Source organism: Phalacrocorax aristotelis, chromosome 10 (assembly GCF_949628215.1).
Source record: "Phalacrocorax aristotelis chromosome 10, bGulAri2.1, whole genome shotgun sequence".
NCBI lineage: Eukaryota > Metazoa > Chordata > Aves > Suliformes > Phalacrocoracidae > Phalacrocorax > Phalacrocorax aristotelis.
In genome coordinates this window covers 21,544,587-21,562,597 of record NC_134285.1, presented here as the reverse complement: position 1 = coordinate 21,562,597, position 18,011 = coordinate 21,544,587, and the positions used below count along the sequence as shown (strand labels likewise).

General features: G+C 42.6%; 1 protein-coding gene across 1 annotated transcript in view; it reads left to right on the top strand.

Moving 5' to 3' along the window:
• The first annotated feature begins 455 nt into the window (after window positions 1-455).
• The window catches only part of PAPLN (papilin, proteoglycan like sulfated glycoprotein), a 54,407-nt gene continuing 36,851 nt past the window's right edge, over window positions 456-18,011 (top strand). Inside the window, exons 1-2 of the mRNA XM_075105703.1 lie at window positions 456-747; window positions 11,991-12,053. Of these exons, the coding sequence (XP_074961804.1) occupies window positions 11,997-12,053 (57 nt within the window). The 5' untranslated portion in view covers window positions 456-747; window positions 11,991-11,996. The remainder of the gene's footprint in view (window positions 748-11,990; window positions 12,054-18,011) is intronic.

The following is an 18,011-nucleotide window of genomic DNA, read 5'->3' as shown; positions in this document are numbered from 1 at the left end:
TGCTAAATTGTTCCTTCATGGGATTTTTTTCACGGGGTTTCTGAATTGCATGGTGTTTGTTAGAGGAAAAAATAGAGAAGCCTAAGCTGCCATTGTCTTTGGTTAAATTCAGATCTGTATCCAAACTGCTGGTATTTTCGGATCTTAGGGATCTGCTTAAGTCTGCCTAGAGCCAGACCTAGCTGTGAGTTGTATTTAAGTTCAGATTTTCTTTGCTCAAGAGCATATCTGTGAACTGTGATTCAGGCTTCAGTTTTAAAGTAAATGTTAAGTTAAATAATGTTTTTTTTTTTTTCAGAGTCAGGAACCTACTGAAAACGAACACCAAAGGGATCTGTGGGTAACTGTCTCTTTTTTGATATGCTGCCTACAGCTAAAATAAAACTAGTTACAAAGGGCCCCACCCCTGCAATAACTTAAGGCACAGTTTAGAGCTAATGTGTATGCTCACACACAGACTAGAGGAGCTAGAAACAATTCCAAAGCGTGCGCGGATGCTTACAACTCTGGCTTTCACAAGCAAAAGCGAAAACTCTTGTGAAGAAACTTAGAGGCTGAAGGGGTTAAATGAAATACAACTCTCCTTTTCCTGTGCAGTAAGGATTAGTAACCAAACAGAAGCTGGAGAGGAGTGCTTAAGAGCCACTGTTTGAACCAGAAGATAGAAAAGTGGTTTCTGGAGCTTGGCTGCAGCGTGGTGTAAGTGCCTCCGGCTTTTGCACTCACCTTTCACAGGTCACGCAGAAGGTAAGAGTTGACTTTGTGTTCTGGGCTGTCTCCTGATCCCTCTACCTGGATATCTATTTTCTATTAGTCTTTTCAGTGCTGTTTGTGCTTTTTAAAACTATTTTTTACTTCATACCATTTTTTTCTTTCAGTTAAAGGAGTACAGGGAAGAGGAGAGACCAGAGTCATTATGACTGCAAATATTTTTTTCCTAGAAGGAAAGGAAGAAGATACTCTGTGTATTTGGTGAACGTTAATCCCTTTCACTTGCAGTTAATTACACAGAGACTTAATGTAATCAAAACTGCTGCTCCTGAGGTTGTGGTTGGGGTGAGCAGGGGAGTGGAGGGAGAAGGTACCAGTTTGATAGGATGCTGGACAACCTTGCTGGGGTCAGACATATGTGTTTTGCCAGAAAGAACACAGAAAGCAAGATAAATACAGCAGGAATATTGACTGAAGAAACGTACTTTTTTTTGTAGGAATAAAAGCCTGCCTAGGTGCTAAGACTCTTGTACCCCCCTAACTGTCACCCCTGGAGCGCACAGCTGCTTCTGCTATGTGCTAGCAGGTGCTGAGGGGAGGGAGTGTCTCCTAATCAGTCTTGCATTACTTTCAGCTGTGTGAGACAGGATCCGTTCTGGAGGCGCTCCCCAGCCAAATAATGCTGTCAGAGTCAACAGACCTGTTTGTGAGTAGGGAGCTTTACAGGACTGGATCTCCCACCCCTGAGAAAGCCTGGTGGGTGAGGCAGGCCAAGAAGGCAGGGTCAGGGACCAGTCCTGGCGTGGAGATGGCAATGGGTGGGTAGTAATGTCGCGGGGTGGTGGATTTGCCTGATGCTCCTTGTGGTTGGTGGAGGTAGAGAAATAGTTGATGTAAAAAATGAGTTTCAAAGCTTTGACAAAGGTAACGTCAGTCGTGAGTGGAGCTCCTAGGGCTAGATATAACAGGTGTTAGTACAGGAGCTTAGGGAGATGGTATGTTTCCTTAGGTCTGTCTTTAGAGACCCTAAAGAGGAGTTGTAAATGCTTTTGCTTATTACTTTTGGAAGTGTCTTCATGACACTTGGAGTTTCTTCTCCTTCTGCATTGCAATTATGAGGGCCCTTCAACAGCATCTCTGTAAGCTGGCTTGTCACTTAGATGTTTCTCTCCTGGCTTCTTAGAATACCACCCTCTGTAACGCCAGAGCATTTCACAGTCTCTGTAGGTACAGCAGCCATGAAAAACCATTCTTTCTGAGGTGCACAGCCACGTGTGTGTTGGACAACCTCATTCTGGACTTTCAGGACAAATGCTCTGCTGTTACAGGGAGCAAAGGGAGGTGTTTGTGATGTGAAACAAAGGTATGTATCTTTGTCATGGCACTGGCTTAAAAGAACATTAATGTTACTAAATGGCAAGAATAATAAAATGCAAAAAAAAAAAACAAACCACCAAACCCCCAGAGCAAATTTTCCATCTCTGGAAGTTTTGCTTTTAGCATATTTTCCTGTCTGAGAAAATTGAGGCTTCTTTTTCAAGCAAATTTTCAGGTTCTCACATACTGTGGAGCATCCTGACACCTCTGAGGTGTTTGTTCTTAAAATATTTTGCTTCATGAGTGTAAATGCTTGATGGCTTCACAGAAACGGTGGGGTTGGGGTAGTAACTCTATAGCATTTGCATATTCCAAATCTGTCTGCTAGTAAACAGTCCAGTCTGTAGCATGTGAGAAAAGGTGTGTGACAAATGATTTGAGGTGATTTTCAAGTAAGGGTGTAGATTTGTGTTTGCTGCTCTTCCTCTATATATATAAACATAGCATTAGGTATAAAACAAAGTTGTCCTAATTTTAAGGGGCTAATCATTACGGTAATAATAATCGTTATGGTACTTCAATGCTCTAGAGAAGTTAGAGAATTGGTGATCTCAAATGTTGCTGTTCAGTAAGTGCAGTACTTTTTGATGCAGTTCCCGCATCTCTGGTTTTGTGTTGGGCTCTCTCTCAGACCCAGCTGCTTACCAGCTTGGTAAAAGAGAAAGCCAGTAGAGCTCATCGAACCCAGACGCTTAAGGCATTACTTACCTCACATATTAGGCACCAAGGTTCAGTTGGAGTCTGTCTGAGCGGCTGTGCCCTAACTTGCTGAAAGGTTTTAGGAAATGGCAAAGGAGTTATGTTGTTGCAACTGGTTTTCCTGGTGATATCTGAGTTTGAGGTAAAAGAGCAAATTTTATTCTAAAGAAACACAGGCTTTCTGTTAAAATGGGGAGCCTGGGTGGGAAAACCCCCCGCTGATCTTGATTGAGGGCCCCTTCTTCTGAGTGCAGTCTAAATAGGGCAAAATACTGTTCTGTGCCTCAGAACGGCTAGGGCTTAGGCTGCCAGAAGGCTTTCCCTTTGTCCGGAGGAGGGCTTTAAATGTTAATAAAATGTTAACCATTTTATTAGATCGTGTATGTACCTTGTGACTCATCAACACACAGCACATAAATAGCTTTTTTATAAGAGGATGAGAGGTGCTGTTTCTTAGAACAGCACCTGGAATACATAGGGTGTAATTCCAATAGCCCTCACGATTTGCGTTATAGGCTCATCACTAGCTGAGCAAAGGGGCAAATGTTCTCCTAGTAGCATATTGATGTGAAGTGAACTAGAGAGGGAATAAGTTGCTTTGCTCTTAGGTCTGTGGGGAGGATTATACAAAACTGATGATAAACCCCTCAGTGTACCTAGCGTAGCTACTGAGCCTAGACAGTGACAGACGGTTGCTCTGATCCGGTGCAGTCATTTGCAGTTATGCCCACGGTGTGATGGACTTGTCAAAAGAACTTATTTCACTGGCAATGATACTCTGCTGGATACAGTTTCGCTGTCTCATTTTTTAACAGTCTTGGATCTGAAATGTGATTTGTGGTCCAGTCTTGTCTTAGATGATGAATAATAACGGTTACTTGATGTTTGAGAAGAGACTGTAATATAAAGGGATTTGAGTGGGTAACTACTCATATGCACGGGCTATGTACAAACAGCTTGTTTATGCTTTCTCACACAGTAACAAGCTTGCCTTCTTGACATGCAGTCATGATGTATAGAAAACAAGTGCCATCCACGATTGTTTATTTCTCTGCCTAGCCATTAAAGCAGTAATCGGAAGCTCTGGTTTGGTCATCTGTGGGAGAAACCAGCTTCAGAGCAAAGAACCAATTTATTTTTAGATCACGCTGTTGTCATTTTGCTGTGATCACGCAGTCGAGCATGTGCTTCCTTTGAGATCTCTGCAGGCACTGCAGTGTGATTGCACCCTCCTAAGATCATTTTTTATGAAGTTAATTTTTAGTGACAGATGAAAGATGTTAGGGCCGGTGTCCTTAGAGACTGCAGCCCTAATTCCACTAGCGCACATTCTGCCTCCTAATTTTGTTAGTCAAAAGTTCTGGGTTTTTTGTTCCTTTTAACTTCTTTTAGTTCTCCTCATGTTAGTCATCTTTCCCTTGCAGAATAATATGAGCAAGCCTACTGACTTCTCTTGGGGAATTCCTGCTTCATACCACTGGAGGTATGTCTGCATCACAGTCAGTAAGGGTGATTCCTTAGGGAAGAGATGTACCCATACAAGCGTGGCATGCTTGGCATGTTTATAGGTATATATACATATATATCTCTCTCTCAAACTAAGTTACTTTTTTTTAAAAAAAAAAAAAGTGTATTTGGTTCCAGAAACAATGTCGAGGCAGCAGCAATCAAAACCCACATGAGGTTCAGGGTAAATACTCTCATGTTTTCTGATCTGTGTTATTAGTTCCCAAACAAATTTATTTAAAGGTAACACAAGTGTTCCCTATGTATACTACAAGCATCCTGTTGAATGTAGTGCTAACATCCTCTCGGTGAACAGAGACGGAGATCTTGCAGAGGCAGGCAGAAAACAATTTGCATTGTTTTAAAGTTTCCTTTTGAGATAACACTAAACTTTTTTTAATCCTTTGGACAGTGCAGAAGACCGCCATATTCATATTTAGGATGGAATGAAGTTAAATAAAATTGGAAGTAATTTTCCAGCATTGAAATCCTTTATTTTCCTAAAGAACCCTCCAAAATTTGAATTGGAAGGCATTAGTCTAAGCTGGCTAACATGTTTGTAAACAGCAGCAGTGCTCAGTGTCGAGTAATATTCCTGATCAGGCTAAATAACTCATGTAAGTGAAGCTTGAGCTGTGACAGGACAGTAGTGAATGTAAGAGGTAGTTAGTCTTTCCTCTTCACTTATGTTAGTGTCTGAGATATTATATCCTTATCAATTATTTTCCATTGGCAGTGTGTGGCTTCTTGTTGCAATGTTAACTGTCTAAATTAGTCTGTGTGCACTTGTCATTATCCCTACATGCTCCCAGATTTAATTAACAGCTAAGCACAGTAAGACTACCAAAATAGAAGGCAAAATCCTATCTTTACTCCTTATGATAAATCTCTAGCTGCAAACCTAAGAGTGGAAAGCTGGTTGCAGAAAATTGAATCTCAGCTGATATTATTAGGTAGACAGAAAATTGTCCTTATGAAATACTGTATTAGCTCCTGTAAACGGTTGGCATAGTGACCACATTTACTTGGAAGATGCTGCTTCACTGACCTAAACCTTAGATGCTTCATTGTGGATTTTGGAGAGTAGGAAGGAAGCAGACCTGCCTCTTTGCCTACTCTCCATTAGAACCATAGAATATCCTGAGCTGGAAGGGACTCACAAGGATCACCGGGTCCAGCTCCTGTCCCTGCACAGGACACCCCCAAATTCACACCATGTCTCTGGGGGCGCTGTCCAAGTGCTTCTTAAATAGCATCAGGCTTGGTGCCGTGATGCCTCCCTGGGGAGCCTGGTCCAGTGCTCCAGCACCCTCTGGGGGAAGAGCCTTTTCCTAATACCCAACCTAACCCTCCCCTGGCACATCTCCCTGCCATTCCCTCGGGTCCTATCGCTGGTCACCAGAGAGAAGAGACAAGAACCTGCCCCTCCTCCTCCCCTTGTGAGGAAGCTGCAGAGCGCCATGAGGGCTGCCCTCAGTCTCTGCTGAACAAACCAAGTGACTGTAGCTGCTCCGCACGTGGTATCGTTAGGGCCCAGTGTGAGGCCTTACTAGAACTTCTGTGCATTTCACAGTCTGATCTTGCTCTTGGACCTGATGATTTTTCAGCTACAGTTTTGTATGATTTCGTTATTCATATTAAAACTGACAGAGTTAAAAATGACAGAGGCTGCTGTAGCTTTCCCAGGTGTTGATGAACTTGGCATTGCTCTAGAAGTCCTCTGTAAAAACATCGTCAGTCTGAGAAAGCCACATTAAGCAATGGCCCACTGCAGATTTATGTGCCTGTTATGAATCAGGCTGAAGGCTAAGATGACAGCCTATTGATAGAGCAGTCTAGAAGATGCTTATATGTTACCAGCCCACTAGTGCTCTGCTGCTGTGCTTATTAGTAAGTTTTTGTAACTTTTTTTTTTCATTTAACAAAGTGAATTTTAAAGTTATTGTAGCTGAAAGTTTATCTTTCATAATATGCATAATATGGCTGAAAGAGTATCTTAGCAGGATTACTTCCTTGATGAGGATTCTTCAACTCCTAGCACTTATTTAGAGTGAATTAATAAATCTGGATACCAATGGTAAAGGTATCTCCATAAAACTTGTAGTCAGCAACTTGTGTCTTCTATTTCTTCATCCTGTCTTTTTTTCCTACTAAGCCCTTTCAACCAGTCTTGTATTTAAACTCATGTTTATAAACATTTATCCATGGCTTTGTGTATAAACAGCTCTTTATGAATGTGGCTCATTGCGTGGTCAAGTCCAAGGAAATTCAGCATCCTCTCACTTCAACAGGCGCATGTGCATTAATTGGCTTGCCTGCCCTAGCCCAAAGGATGTCAGGCCCAGGATTTTGTTGGGAAAAATGTTAAACAAAAGATGGTTTACTGTAGTCAGGGAAGAAAAGAGGCATATTAAGAAGTATCTTGAATGTGATATCCTCTGGCTAAAAGGGTGGTTGATTCCTCGGTTCCTCTGGGCTGTGGATGTGGTCCTCATGCTCTCCCAACTCTGCTCCCAGCCTAAGTAAAAGGAGCTTTTTTCCTACCTTTGATCACTGCTCCATTGAGCCTCTTTCTTTACCCACCTTCATCTCATCTTTTTGCTGTATGCATATATTTTCCCTTTTTAACTCTTCCTCCAAAAACTGAAAAGGTGCTTCTCAGTAGACAAGGCAAGCAAAAGCGGGCTGGAACCAAGATACACTGGATGTTTTGAGAGCAAAGAAAAAATTATATTGTCTTTAGAAAAGTAATGAGTCTAAAAGCTAAAAGACTTAGTTCTGAGTCAATGGCTGCAAAAATATTATGCCAGTGGATAATTGGGCAATATGTCATCATCCTTTCCATCTTGCCACCTCCTTCGATCAAATTTCTGAAAATATAACAACTGAGATATGATCTGTTGAAGGGGAGTGGAGGAGGGGGAAGGAAATTCTGAAAAGACTCAAGTAGTGGGATCACAGTGGCAACTTCTGCTTTAGTGCTGGATGTGCTCAACTTTACAATAAGCAATTTCTATCTATATTGCAAGAGGTGAATACTTATTGCTGGGGTGGACAACCTGTGGCTCACAAGCCATGCAAAGGCAGCTTCTGTGTCAGGGCTACCTCAGATGGGAATAATAGGTCCACATTGCGCGATTCAAATCCCCAGCTGGGAGATGAAATGAGCTTTAAGGACCTGCTGAAGCAAGTATTACTGGGTGGCTTTTCCGCTTACCTGTATGCCCATCTAAATCTTGTCTAGCAATAGAAAAGTGGGAACCCTGAAGGTTTCTCTTCTGCCTATGACGTGACCCACATATGTACTGTGTGTCTTTGGCCAGATGATGATTAAGAAATGTGGTCACAGGCAAAAGACAACTCTTCTGTCTTATGTGTTAAACAGAGAAGAACCACATAACACTGGCTGTCCAATTATTTTCAAAAAGAATAGAGAAAAGCCCAGACTGATAAATCTGTGAGCAATGGAACTCGTGAAACCTGTTTTATTCTGGCTTCGCGATCTGATTCTGTAGTGTCTAAACAGCTTAAGCTCTTGTTTAAGCAAGGCTGAGTTATTCATAACATCTCTTTCAAGTTTGGATTCCCTCCTGTTGAAAAAGTCATCGTCTAAATGGGTTAGAAGTCCACTATGTCTCTTCATTCTGTCCCAGTATCTTTTCCTCCAAAGAAAAGTTAACTTTATGCTTTTGAAACCCTGAAATTAGCCAGCTGATTCAAAGTTATTTTTACATATATGTACAGGCAACATAGGTCTTGTTTTCCTAGGAGCATGGATGTTGAGAGGTTATTTGGAAAAGAGGCCAAGTTTAAGTAAGCAATTTTGAACCTTGTTTGTGTATTGGAAGGCAGGAGTTGCACACATAAAGTAAATGTAGGAGTCATTAAAACTACCCTTGATTCTGAAACACAGTCCTGGTCTTGATGAAGATCTGACTGATCTTGCTAAGCCTGCCTGACCCTGGATAAGAATTTGTAACTAACTAAATAAAATAGTTTTACCGCAGTTCACTGCTGGCTCCACTGTAGAAGAATCTCCAAGACTGCCCACCTGTCTTTTCTAAACCTTATATTTGTTAAGGCAAAAGCTTCTTTCCTGAATGGGTTCAGTGTTAAGCCCTGAAATAAGGGTGCTTATCCCACTTCCCAGTTGTAGTGGAGTTCTTGTATTCTGTCCAGAGTTATGAAATTCCAGCCATCTCCTTTGTGGCCCTCTGGCCCTCCTGTCCGTAGTGCCAGGAGAAGTAGGTGCTGTGGAGCCAGTTCAGAAAGGGCACCAGAACATCCTTTCAGAAGTTTCTGAAATTTCCACAAAATATTATTTGCTCCATACTGTTTTGGCATAGATGGAAAGGTCCTGAGCTCCTAAAGTCAGATTCCAGCTTGAACTTCTCCAGTGTTCAGAGGAGCTTGGGTCAGCATCTCTTAGAGAAAACAGCTTCATAGTTCAGGTCTGGAGTGACCCTTTTCAAGAAAGCTTACAGATGGCTGGAACCAGTCATGACTTCAACCCTTATATTCATCTAATCTGAACAGTTAATGCCAGATGTGGTTGGCTAGACAATTTAAATCTCTTCTGGTGTATGGAACGGAGGTTTCAGATGGGCACATTCAGTGCTCAGTTCTGGTTAGAGGTTCTGGTTGTTCCTTACTTCTTATGAACCGATTCTCATAATCCGTCTCGCTGAGATAACTTCATATTTTAGCACTATGGCAGGAATTCCTCTGTGTGAGCTTTTCAGCAGCTGTTCCATATCTTGAGCATAAGGTCACCATTTCCCCTCAGGCCTTGCTGCTGTTTCGGGGTGTGGGAGGGTGGAGATGTTGTCCTAGCACACAGTGGGAAAAGGGCGCTGGGGAGGGTTGAAGAGAATTGAGGAAGGGCAGGAGGCACAGGGAGCAGCAGCTGCTGTTGTTACAAGTGAAAGCACTGCAAAACACTATCCTTTTCATTCCTTCCCCCGCATACCCAGCCTTCGGTGAGCAGAATGGCAAACAAGCAGGATAAGCATACGCTGCTGTATCCCAGGTCCTACAAAGAGTGAAAGAGCTGTTAAATCCAGAAACAGAACTTGACCTTTCTTCCAATGTTTCAGACAGATTCCCCTGTCCCATCTGTGTTGTTCCTGGTTGAAAGTAAGGCAAAGGCATCAATGCTGAATACTACATCTGAGGAAGCTTTTAAAATAACAAGTTTGTTAAAGCTCAGAGAATCAGACACAAGATTTGTTTTGGAGTGGGGGATTTAATAGGATACAGAAGGCCCTGTTCTTCCTCCTGACCATCCTTCCTGGAATCTGTTGACTAGTTTAATAGGGCTGGATGATGTAAACTTTTAAATGCTAAATTTGGGACATATGACATCAATTCCCATGCAAGTGCAGTGGCACAAAAATACAAGCAAGTACCAGAGCTGTAATCTCTTGCTGCTTCAGTGCAGGGGATTGTCCCAAACATTGGGTGCTGTCTCTAGTTGTCTCCTCACAGAATCTTTTTATCCTATCTGGCTAAAAACCTCCAAGACACTAACTATTTGGAGAGTGGGAACATTGCTAGCCCAGTGAGCTGCTTCTCTAGCCTCTCCTCCAGGAGCCTCATGTGGTTTGGGCACAGCTTTCTGTCTGCCTCTTGGCTCAGGTGCTAGAAGGAGCTGAGTGGGCAATCCATTAGCAGCAAAGCAAGGCTGCTGGAGCAAGGGATGTGATTTCTCCAGCCATCTCTGTGAACCTGAGAGGTGCCTGGAATGGAAGATGTGAGTGGGGAATGCTGAGGAAGAGAGGTGTTTTTTTTCCCTCTGGGCAGTAGGAAGAGGAGCTGCTTGGTCTCAGAGATTTACCTCTGTTTGACACCAACGCTATTCAAGGAAGATGATGTTCTCTCAGTGCCCTTTGCTAGTGGTGTGAGTATGTTATAAGCTGCTTCGGGAAAGCTTTGCTGCCTGCAGGCATGGAACTCATAGCAAAAGGGTCTCTCCTGGCTGTCCTTTCCCTCTGAAATGATTTGGCAGTTGGATAAGGTTGTGACACAGATCTGGCCTATGTTTTGGCTTTTGGCCTCTACAGCGTAGAGAGTGTACTTGACCTGTTGTGGAGGGCATCTCCAGGTTGTTTCTTCCTTGACTTGAATGAGAAGAGGAGTAGTAGTAGCAGCATGTGTGGTTGACACAGTACATAGTCTTCCGCTCAGTTTCTTAAGAAGGGCTAATCCAAAATCAATGAAAGTCTATTAATACATAAAGGTCCTATAGCTTCATTTTCTTATTAATCATACGATTAGCATTCAGTATATAGGGAGAGAAGCTTCTTAGTGTGTGTTTTCCAATTACACTTTCCCTGTGCATTGTTATTTCACACACAGAATTTGGTGCAACTGAATTTTCAGGACTTTAGTAATCTTTATATCTGAAAGGAAAAACATTAAAGAATAAGCTTTTTATCACCAGCATTGTGAATGATGGGAGTGTCAATATCCATGGTGTATATGGACTTACAGAGTTGTAATGAGCTGTGATTCAGTGAGCACGATGAGAAAAATGGTTGCCTCTCACAAAGTGACTTGAAATATGGAAATGCAAGATCAAGCAGGTTTCATTTTGGGTATATTTTGTTTCTGATTTGATATTCTTATGCAACAATGATTTTACATCAATATTATCATTGTTAATGGTGACACGTGTTCTATATTTTATCTGGATTTAATAGGCCAGGCTAATGGAGCTTTATATGAAGTTTCAATATTAAAATAGTTGTTATTACAATGACTGGTGAGATATACGTTTCTTCCTTGATGCTTTTATGCACCATGAAAGGAGGATTTCTCCATCTTTCCTTTTCCCTTTCCTTTCCCAAGTCAGAAAGAAACTTAGACTAAGATAAAAGTGTGCTAGGAATATCTAGTCCATCTCTTCTTTCTGGGCTCAATCAACTGGTCATAAGAAAATGGTCATAAGAAAAAGGCAGTCTCTAGTGGCTGAAGTGTCCATGGTCACCGCTGTAAACATTGGTGAGCAGTGATTGGTGCGGGCTTGGTTGCTGCAGCTCAGAAGAGGAAGGATAAAATAGCAACAGACAGTGCACCAGTGAAGTCTTTTGGTCCCAAATGTTCATAATGCCCCAATTTTTAGGAACTGTTGTATCCTGTTATATGCTGCCTTACCAGTCTCCTTTCTAGATCTGCAGAAGGGATGTAACTACTGACGGTTGAATCTAGCTGTAGTTGTATGAACTGTAGGATTTTAAAAAAGCAAGGTCACACAGAGACGGACATGAAACTTCACCAAGCCACATGGGATGAATATACGGTACAGAAATTTTAAATGTGGAATTTCTTACCTTGCGATGTTTGAAGTTATTGTAATCTTCAAGTATTTTTATCGTGTGTATGTGTAACAGGGTGGGAGAGCAGACATGCAACAGCATGCATCTTCTACTGTGCCCGGGGATGGTGTTCTCACAATACCAGAGGAAAGTTCAGGGAAATACTTGAACTCAGTAATTACATTCTGGCTTTCTGTGCAGGGTAATTTCAGTCTTTGCAGTTGCCTTCATCTATCCAGGGAGTGTAGTGATAAAACTTTTTTTCTGTTCTCACCTTGATTATAGTTCCACCTCCATTTACTGTATAGTATCTTAGCTTTTCTACCATACAAGCAGCAAAGAAGCAAGCAATTCTGATCAATAATCTTTCTGTTCCCACAGGCAGAGATGAAGAACTTGTTCCTTCTGCTCATGCTAGCAATGACCCCACCTTCTGTGTTTTCAGTAAGTAAAAGCTCTTCTGAACACTGTTACAGAAAATGACAGATACTTCTGTTAAGGACTGTCGACATCTGTAACTCAAGTATTTTGTAGAAAGTATTCCTGAAAGGGCTAAAGAGTTCAAGTCATCAGACCTACTGTGGTATATGTTATGAAAAGTCTAACATGGCAATTAAATAACAAAATTCTGGTAGCGCCTTTGGCTCTAAGGGTGTATCTGCAAAGCAGTCATTGCTGTCTCCTGCTTTGAAGCTACAGAGAATTGTCACTTGGAGTAAAAGAATGAATCTTTGGTTAGCTGTTTTTTTTCTTGTCTTTGGTCTTGGTGGTCTAAGCCATATGGTTTAGCTTTACTGGGGGAAGTAATCTTTATGTTAAGCAAATCTGATATTGTCAGAAAAAGAACACAGCTGGGATTCCTCTTCCTTTCTGAGAGAGAAGTAGGGTCTTTCTGAAGTAAATGCAGCTTGAGAACAGCTTCTGTGAGTTTAACTTCAATTATATTAATGAGTTGGACACCTGAGGTAAAAGGTGACCTGCTGAGTAGAGTGGATGTGTTAGCAAAGGAAGATGTGATATGTTTGTTAGGTGTAAAGGAACGGGGTGGGGGGAGGTAATTATCACCTGGACCAAGTGTTTTGTGGGAGTAGTGAGGAATTATAAACATGCCATTAAAATTAATGAGTCCATAACTTTTAATCTCTAGTTCGATTATGAATTTCTGTTCCCAGATTCAGCATTTGCAAATGCTTTCTAGGCCTTCTTTGAAGATCAGGGCTGAGAGGCCAGAAATCAAGCTGTGTTAGTTGTCATAGATTTCCTGTCTTACAGATGGAAATATGCTTAAATGAGGTCTTGCTATTTCACATCTAACAGAAAGCAGTGCTGTATGTTAAAAGAACCAGAAACAGAATACAGTATATTCATTTTATCTGTTCACCTATCTCTAACCTGGTAATTTTTTGGAAGGGAAACGACCGAAACACCCTGCAGTTGCGAAGGCTGGCATTTCTCTGTAGCATTAGACTCTGTCCCCTGCCTGCAATCAGTAGCTCCCCTTGAAGGCATGCTGAATGAAGGGAGAAGGTTTTGCTTGGCCACCATTTAATTTCAGTTTCCCTGACATGCTGGATCTGTCCAAGCCTTGAGGAAGCAGGAGGATCCAGCAGCACTGAGGTACTCTGCTGTGGTAATTCTCCATTTTTTTTTTCTGGGAGGAAAGAGAGAAATGGTGTTGGTTTCATATGGGCCATTCCTTACCAGATGCTAATGCAAGTAGGCTGAACCATAGCAAGAGACGGTCAGCTCGTGAGAGCTGGAGCTGGCAGGACTGATCGTAGCAGTAGCAACTCAAGTCTGCTAGATCAGGCCAAAAGAGTAGTGGAGCTGCCTGAGCTCCCACAGGTGGGACAGCTCTGGAGAAGCAGTGCCTGTATGCCTGTGTTTCACTGCTGCAGGAGTGGTAGCCCTGCTGCTATGAATGCCAATTTTGTACATATTTGGTGGGAGAAAGGAAGGGAAGAAGGGGGTGAGACTGAAAATTGAGGCAGGGAATACTGCATGGTGGGAAAATAAGTTGAAGAATTGCTTGCCATAAGTTGGAGAATTGCCACACCATTCTCTACACCTTTATAGCTTCACCTGAGATGGCAGGGTTATTGAAAAATAACTTTAATCCATGTCACATAGCATTGAAAAGGTCCCTTCCCTGTGCTGTTCTTTTGTAATTCCCAGTGGCAGAGGTATAAGAGATTGTCAGGTGGCATGGTGCACTTCCCCACACTGAAGAAGAAACGCTTCCTTTAATGTATACTAGCATATCTCTAAGAAATTGAGGCTCTGTCACTTTAACCGTGGATCAGGGTTTAACCCCAGCTGGCAACTAAGCCTAAAAGTGAGAAAACTCGTGGGCTGAGATAAACACAGTTTAATAACTAAAGCAAAAGCAAGCAAAGTAAACCAAGGAATTCATTCACCCCTTCCCACGGGCAGGCAGGCGCTCAGCCATCTCCAGGAAAGCAGGGCTCCATCACGTGTGACAGTTACTTGGGAAGACAAATGCCATCACTCCAAACGTCCCCCCTTCCTCCTTCTTCCCCTAGCTTTATATGCTGACCATGGTGTCATATGGTGTGGGACATCCCTTGGGTCAGCTGGGGTCAGCTGTCCCAGCCGTGTCCCCTCCCAACTCCCTGTGCACCCCCAGCCTCCTCGCTGGTGGGGTGGGGTGAGAGGCAGAAAAGGCCTTGACTCTGTGTCAGCACTGCTCAGCAGGAACGACAACATCCCCACGTTATCGACACTGGTTCCAGTCCAAATCCAGACCATCACCCCAGACCAGCTGCCGTGAAGAAAATTAACTCTATTCCAGCCAAAGCCAGCACACTGTGCTAAATATTAGATCCAGAGCAGCCTTGCAGCTGAGACAGCAGCAATTGTTTTGATTTTGGTATCAAATGAGCTGGCAGTATAGCAGCACGTGGGTAGAAAGGTGGGTCACCTCCAGCTGTACAGTGAATAGTGCACACCCAGGAAGAGGAGGGTGGTGGTAGAACAAAAAACAGCAGAAAAGGCACAGGCTAGCCTGTGTGGGTTTTATTCCAGAATGAACCGCTTACCTCTTAGATCTGTCCTGTTCACTGCTGCAAATAATGATTGGACGCCTGTGTCCCAGGAGCAGGAACCCATGAACTTGCAAGCGCACAGGCTGATAGTGCTAATAGGAGTACAGTTATAAACGTGTGAACTGCAGGCTTACACTGCAGCATGGAGATGGGTCTAAAGGGATTCAGGTCTGCTTGTGATTAAAGGGTGTAGATTAATGCCTGCTGTTTTTCACCTCTTCTACTTTCAGAGTGGAGAGGCTGAACGTGTTTTTACTTTATTGATTGTAAGGCTAGGGAAAGCAGCAAGCAGAATAAGGGCAGAAATGTTGACGGGGCCAAGACTTTAAGAGCAGCTGAGGCTATTACCTACCTCTTCTTTCTGCTTGCAGTCTGATAGTGGCTGGCTGATCTGCCAGACATGGCTAGCAGCATTAAGGAGCATGAGAGGGACTTCTGCTAGTCAAAGCCGCTGGCTGGTGAGAATTGCCTGCCCAGTGCTCTATCCTCAGTGGGACCCGCTTTACTCTTCTTCCTGTCTTTCCTGCTAGAATATGGAGAGGGTCCTACCATACAGCACCTGTGGTGTCTGTCCCTTTTCACCAGGCTTTGAAGGATCTGGAAAAGTAGGTCACCCATTACTTGTGGCTACTTTATAGTCTGCACTGCAGTAGTACTGGAAACTACACGTGGACGGTTAGGAGGAGTTGTGTTTAGGGGCTATGCAAACAGAAAACAGAGATATCTCTCCATCTTACATACGGATGTCTCTCCGTCTTATACCCTAGCTGTTAATGTAGAACTGAGACAGAAGAGTCTAGTGCAATTTCAGGCCATCCTGTCATTGCTGCTAGGAAGTTTATGAACAGTGGTAATGGAAAATTTGTTTGTGTTTTTGTCATGACTCCTCCTGTGTTTTCAGAGAAGAATGAAATTATGGTAAAACTGCCTGAGCCCTGCCCGTTACTGCTACTGCTGATAGAACAGTGCTTCTGGTGATTCTGGTGATTTAGACAAAATAAATTCTGAAGGTTTTCCATGTGAACAACTCTTCTATTATTGTTGTGTGCACGTATTTGGCATGATTGTGTGTGTATTGTATGCTTTGGCATTGCTTTATGTTTAGTAAACATGATGTTCACCAGATATTGCTCTGATTCAATTGCTTTTCTAGAAGTGTGATTTCATGTTGGCAAACGTTTGCATCTGGAATTCCTTCGTTCCAGATTGGAAATGTCTTATCTGCCCATACCGTGGGACTATTTTAAAGAAAAGCTGCTCGTCAGGAGAAGAGTTTTATTTAATCTTTTATGATCTGTAGGCATTAGCTAATAGATCATGTTCAATGCTTGTATTTGCTCCTAGTTTGTACTGCAGGTGTGCTTGAGGCTGGTCTGAGGCTTGGCTGAAAATCATGTTCAAATACATTTCACCTGGACAGTATTGCTTTCTGTGGGTCTGCGTTTCTGGGTTAAAATGCTGGTTTTAATTTCTTCTAAAGAAATGAATATTGTTATTGTTTAAATACTGTTAATCTATTGACTAAACTTCTAAAACCCTTAACCAGATCTGACAGAAAGGGCAGAAGGACCTCAAAGTTAAGGTCATACAGAAACAGTGAAAATTACTGTGAGGAGGAAGGAAGAGGAGGAGATTTTATTAATGTTCCCATTGAGGGAAGGGTAGAAAAAGTGCACAAGAATAATTGTACTGGGTAGGGCTGGTTCATTTTGCCTTATATCCTATCTCCAGCTATGTCACAAACACAAGTCTAGAAAAAACACATAAAAAGATGTACATAAGTACATTTTCCCCAATATCCTTCCAGTCTCAGTCACCTGTAGTTGATGAACCCTTTGAGCTGGAAACATCATTCCTTCTTTTCCCTGAATTTGGTCAGCGCCGCCTTGAACCACACAGACTGCTAGCATCACAGCATTTCTATCATTACACCAAGATCCTGCTCTTGAGTGGTGAAGATCAGTTCATATATAATAATTTTATTTGTTAGGTTAGGATTTGTGCTTTTTCCTGTGCCATCACTTAAGTTACTTACGTGAAATCTCAACTGTCATTTTAGTGACAAGTCACTTTATAAGCATAATGTCTTTCCAAAGTCCTTTGCAGTCTGTCTCATCAGCTGCCTTCGTTACTTCTGCGTTTTTGGTGTAACTTATAACTGTGTTGAGCAGTTCAGATTCCTTCAGAATTCTGCTGTTAATGTCAGTTCTTGCAGTAGATGGAGATTTTACTCCTAGCTTTGTTTTTGTCTTTGGGCCACCCACTCATCATCCATGCAAGGACTTTCCTTCTGGCTGCTTAGCTTCTATCAAAGCTTTAGGTGAAGGATTTTGTTGAAAGCTTTTTGGAAGTCTGAGTGTATCAGACTTGTTGACATGTTTGTGAATCTCTCAAAGAACTGCAGTAGTCTTAGAAGGATTTGTCTTTAAAAAAGCCTTGTTGACTTTTTCCCAAATACACTGTATTTATGCAGGTGCCTGCTAATTCTGTTCTTTGTTATAATTTCTGTTAATTTATCTGTAGATGTCAGGTTTACACTATGTGGGTGTACAGTTCCTTGGTTCCCCCGCAATCCTTTTGTAAACTGGTGTCAGATTTTCCGCTTTCCAATAATCAGATGCCAAAGTGGTTTTAGCTGAGAGGGTTGTCTGCTAGCATGTAACAGTTTATCCATTTCAACCTTCAGTTCCTGTTAGGTCCCTTGGATAAACAACTTCTGGTGACTTCATACTGTGGTTTTGTCCATTTTTTCCAAATAAGGTTGGGGTCATAAAGTTTTCTCACAATCCCCCTCTTTGTGGAGTTTTCTGAATGTCCCCAGTCTCTTCCACAAGGATTCCAAGAATTGATTTGACTTCTCTACAATGCCTGCATCTTTTTAGAGAGCTCTCTTTATACTCTAGTCAGCTCCTGGCCACCCAGAGTTTCTGGAAGGCTTTCCATTTCTGAAAAGCAGCTTATCTGCTCTGCCCGCTAGCTGGCAAGCCATCACAGCCCCGTGGGGCAGCCTGTACCTGGCTCTGCAGTAGGTGAGGCACGCACCACGTCCTGCCCAGCTGACAGGAAAACGGGATGTGGAAGCAGTTGGGTGTGTGGTGGGACAGCCCATAAGGAGGTAGAAGAGTGAGGAGTTCTGGGGGGAGGTGAACACAGGGAACGTGGAAAAGAGTTGGAAACAACGAGGGAGTGGATTAAGTGATGTAGGGAAAACCTGAAGTGTTCTGGGGAGCTGAAGGTGTAAGGGAAATGATGGATTTTAGTGGGTTTGTTAGAGGGGTGTTCTAACAAGCCATGCCTAGGGTGGTAGAGGGGAATGAACGGAGATATACACAGTGAG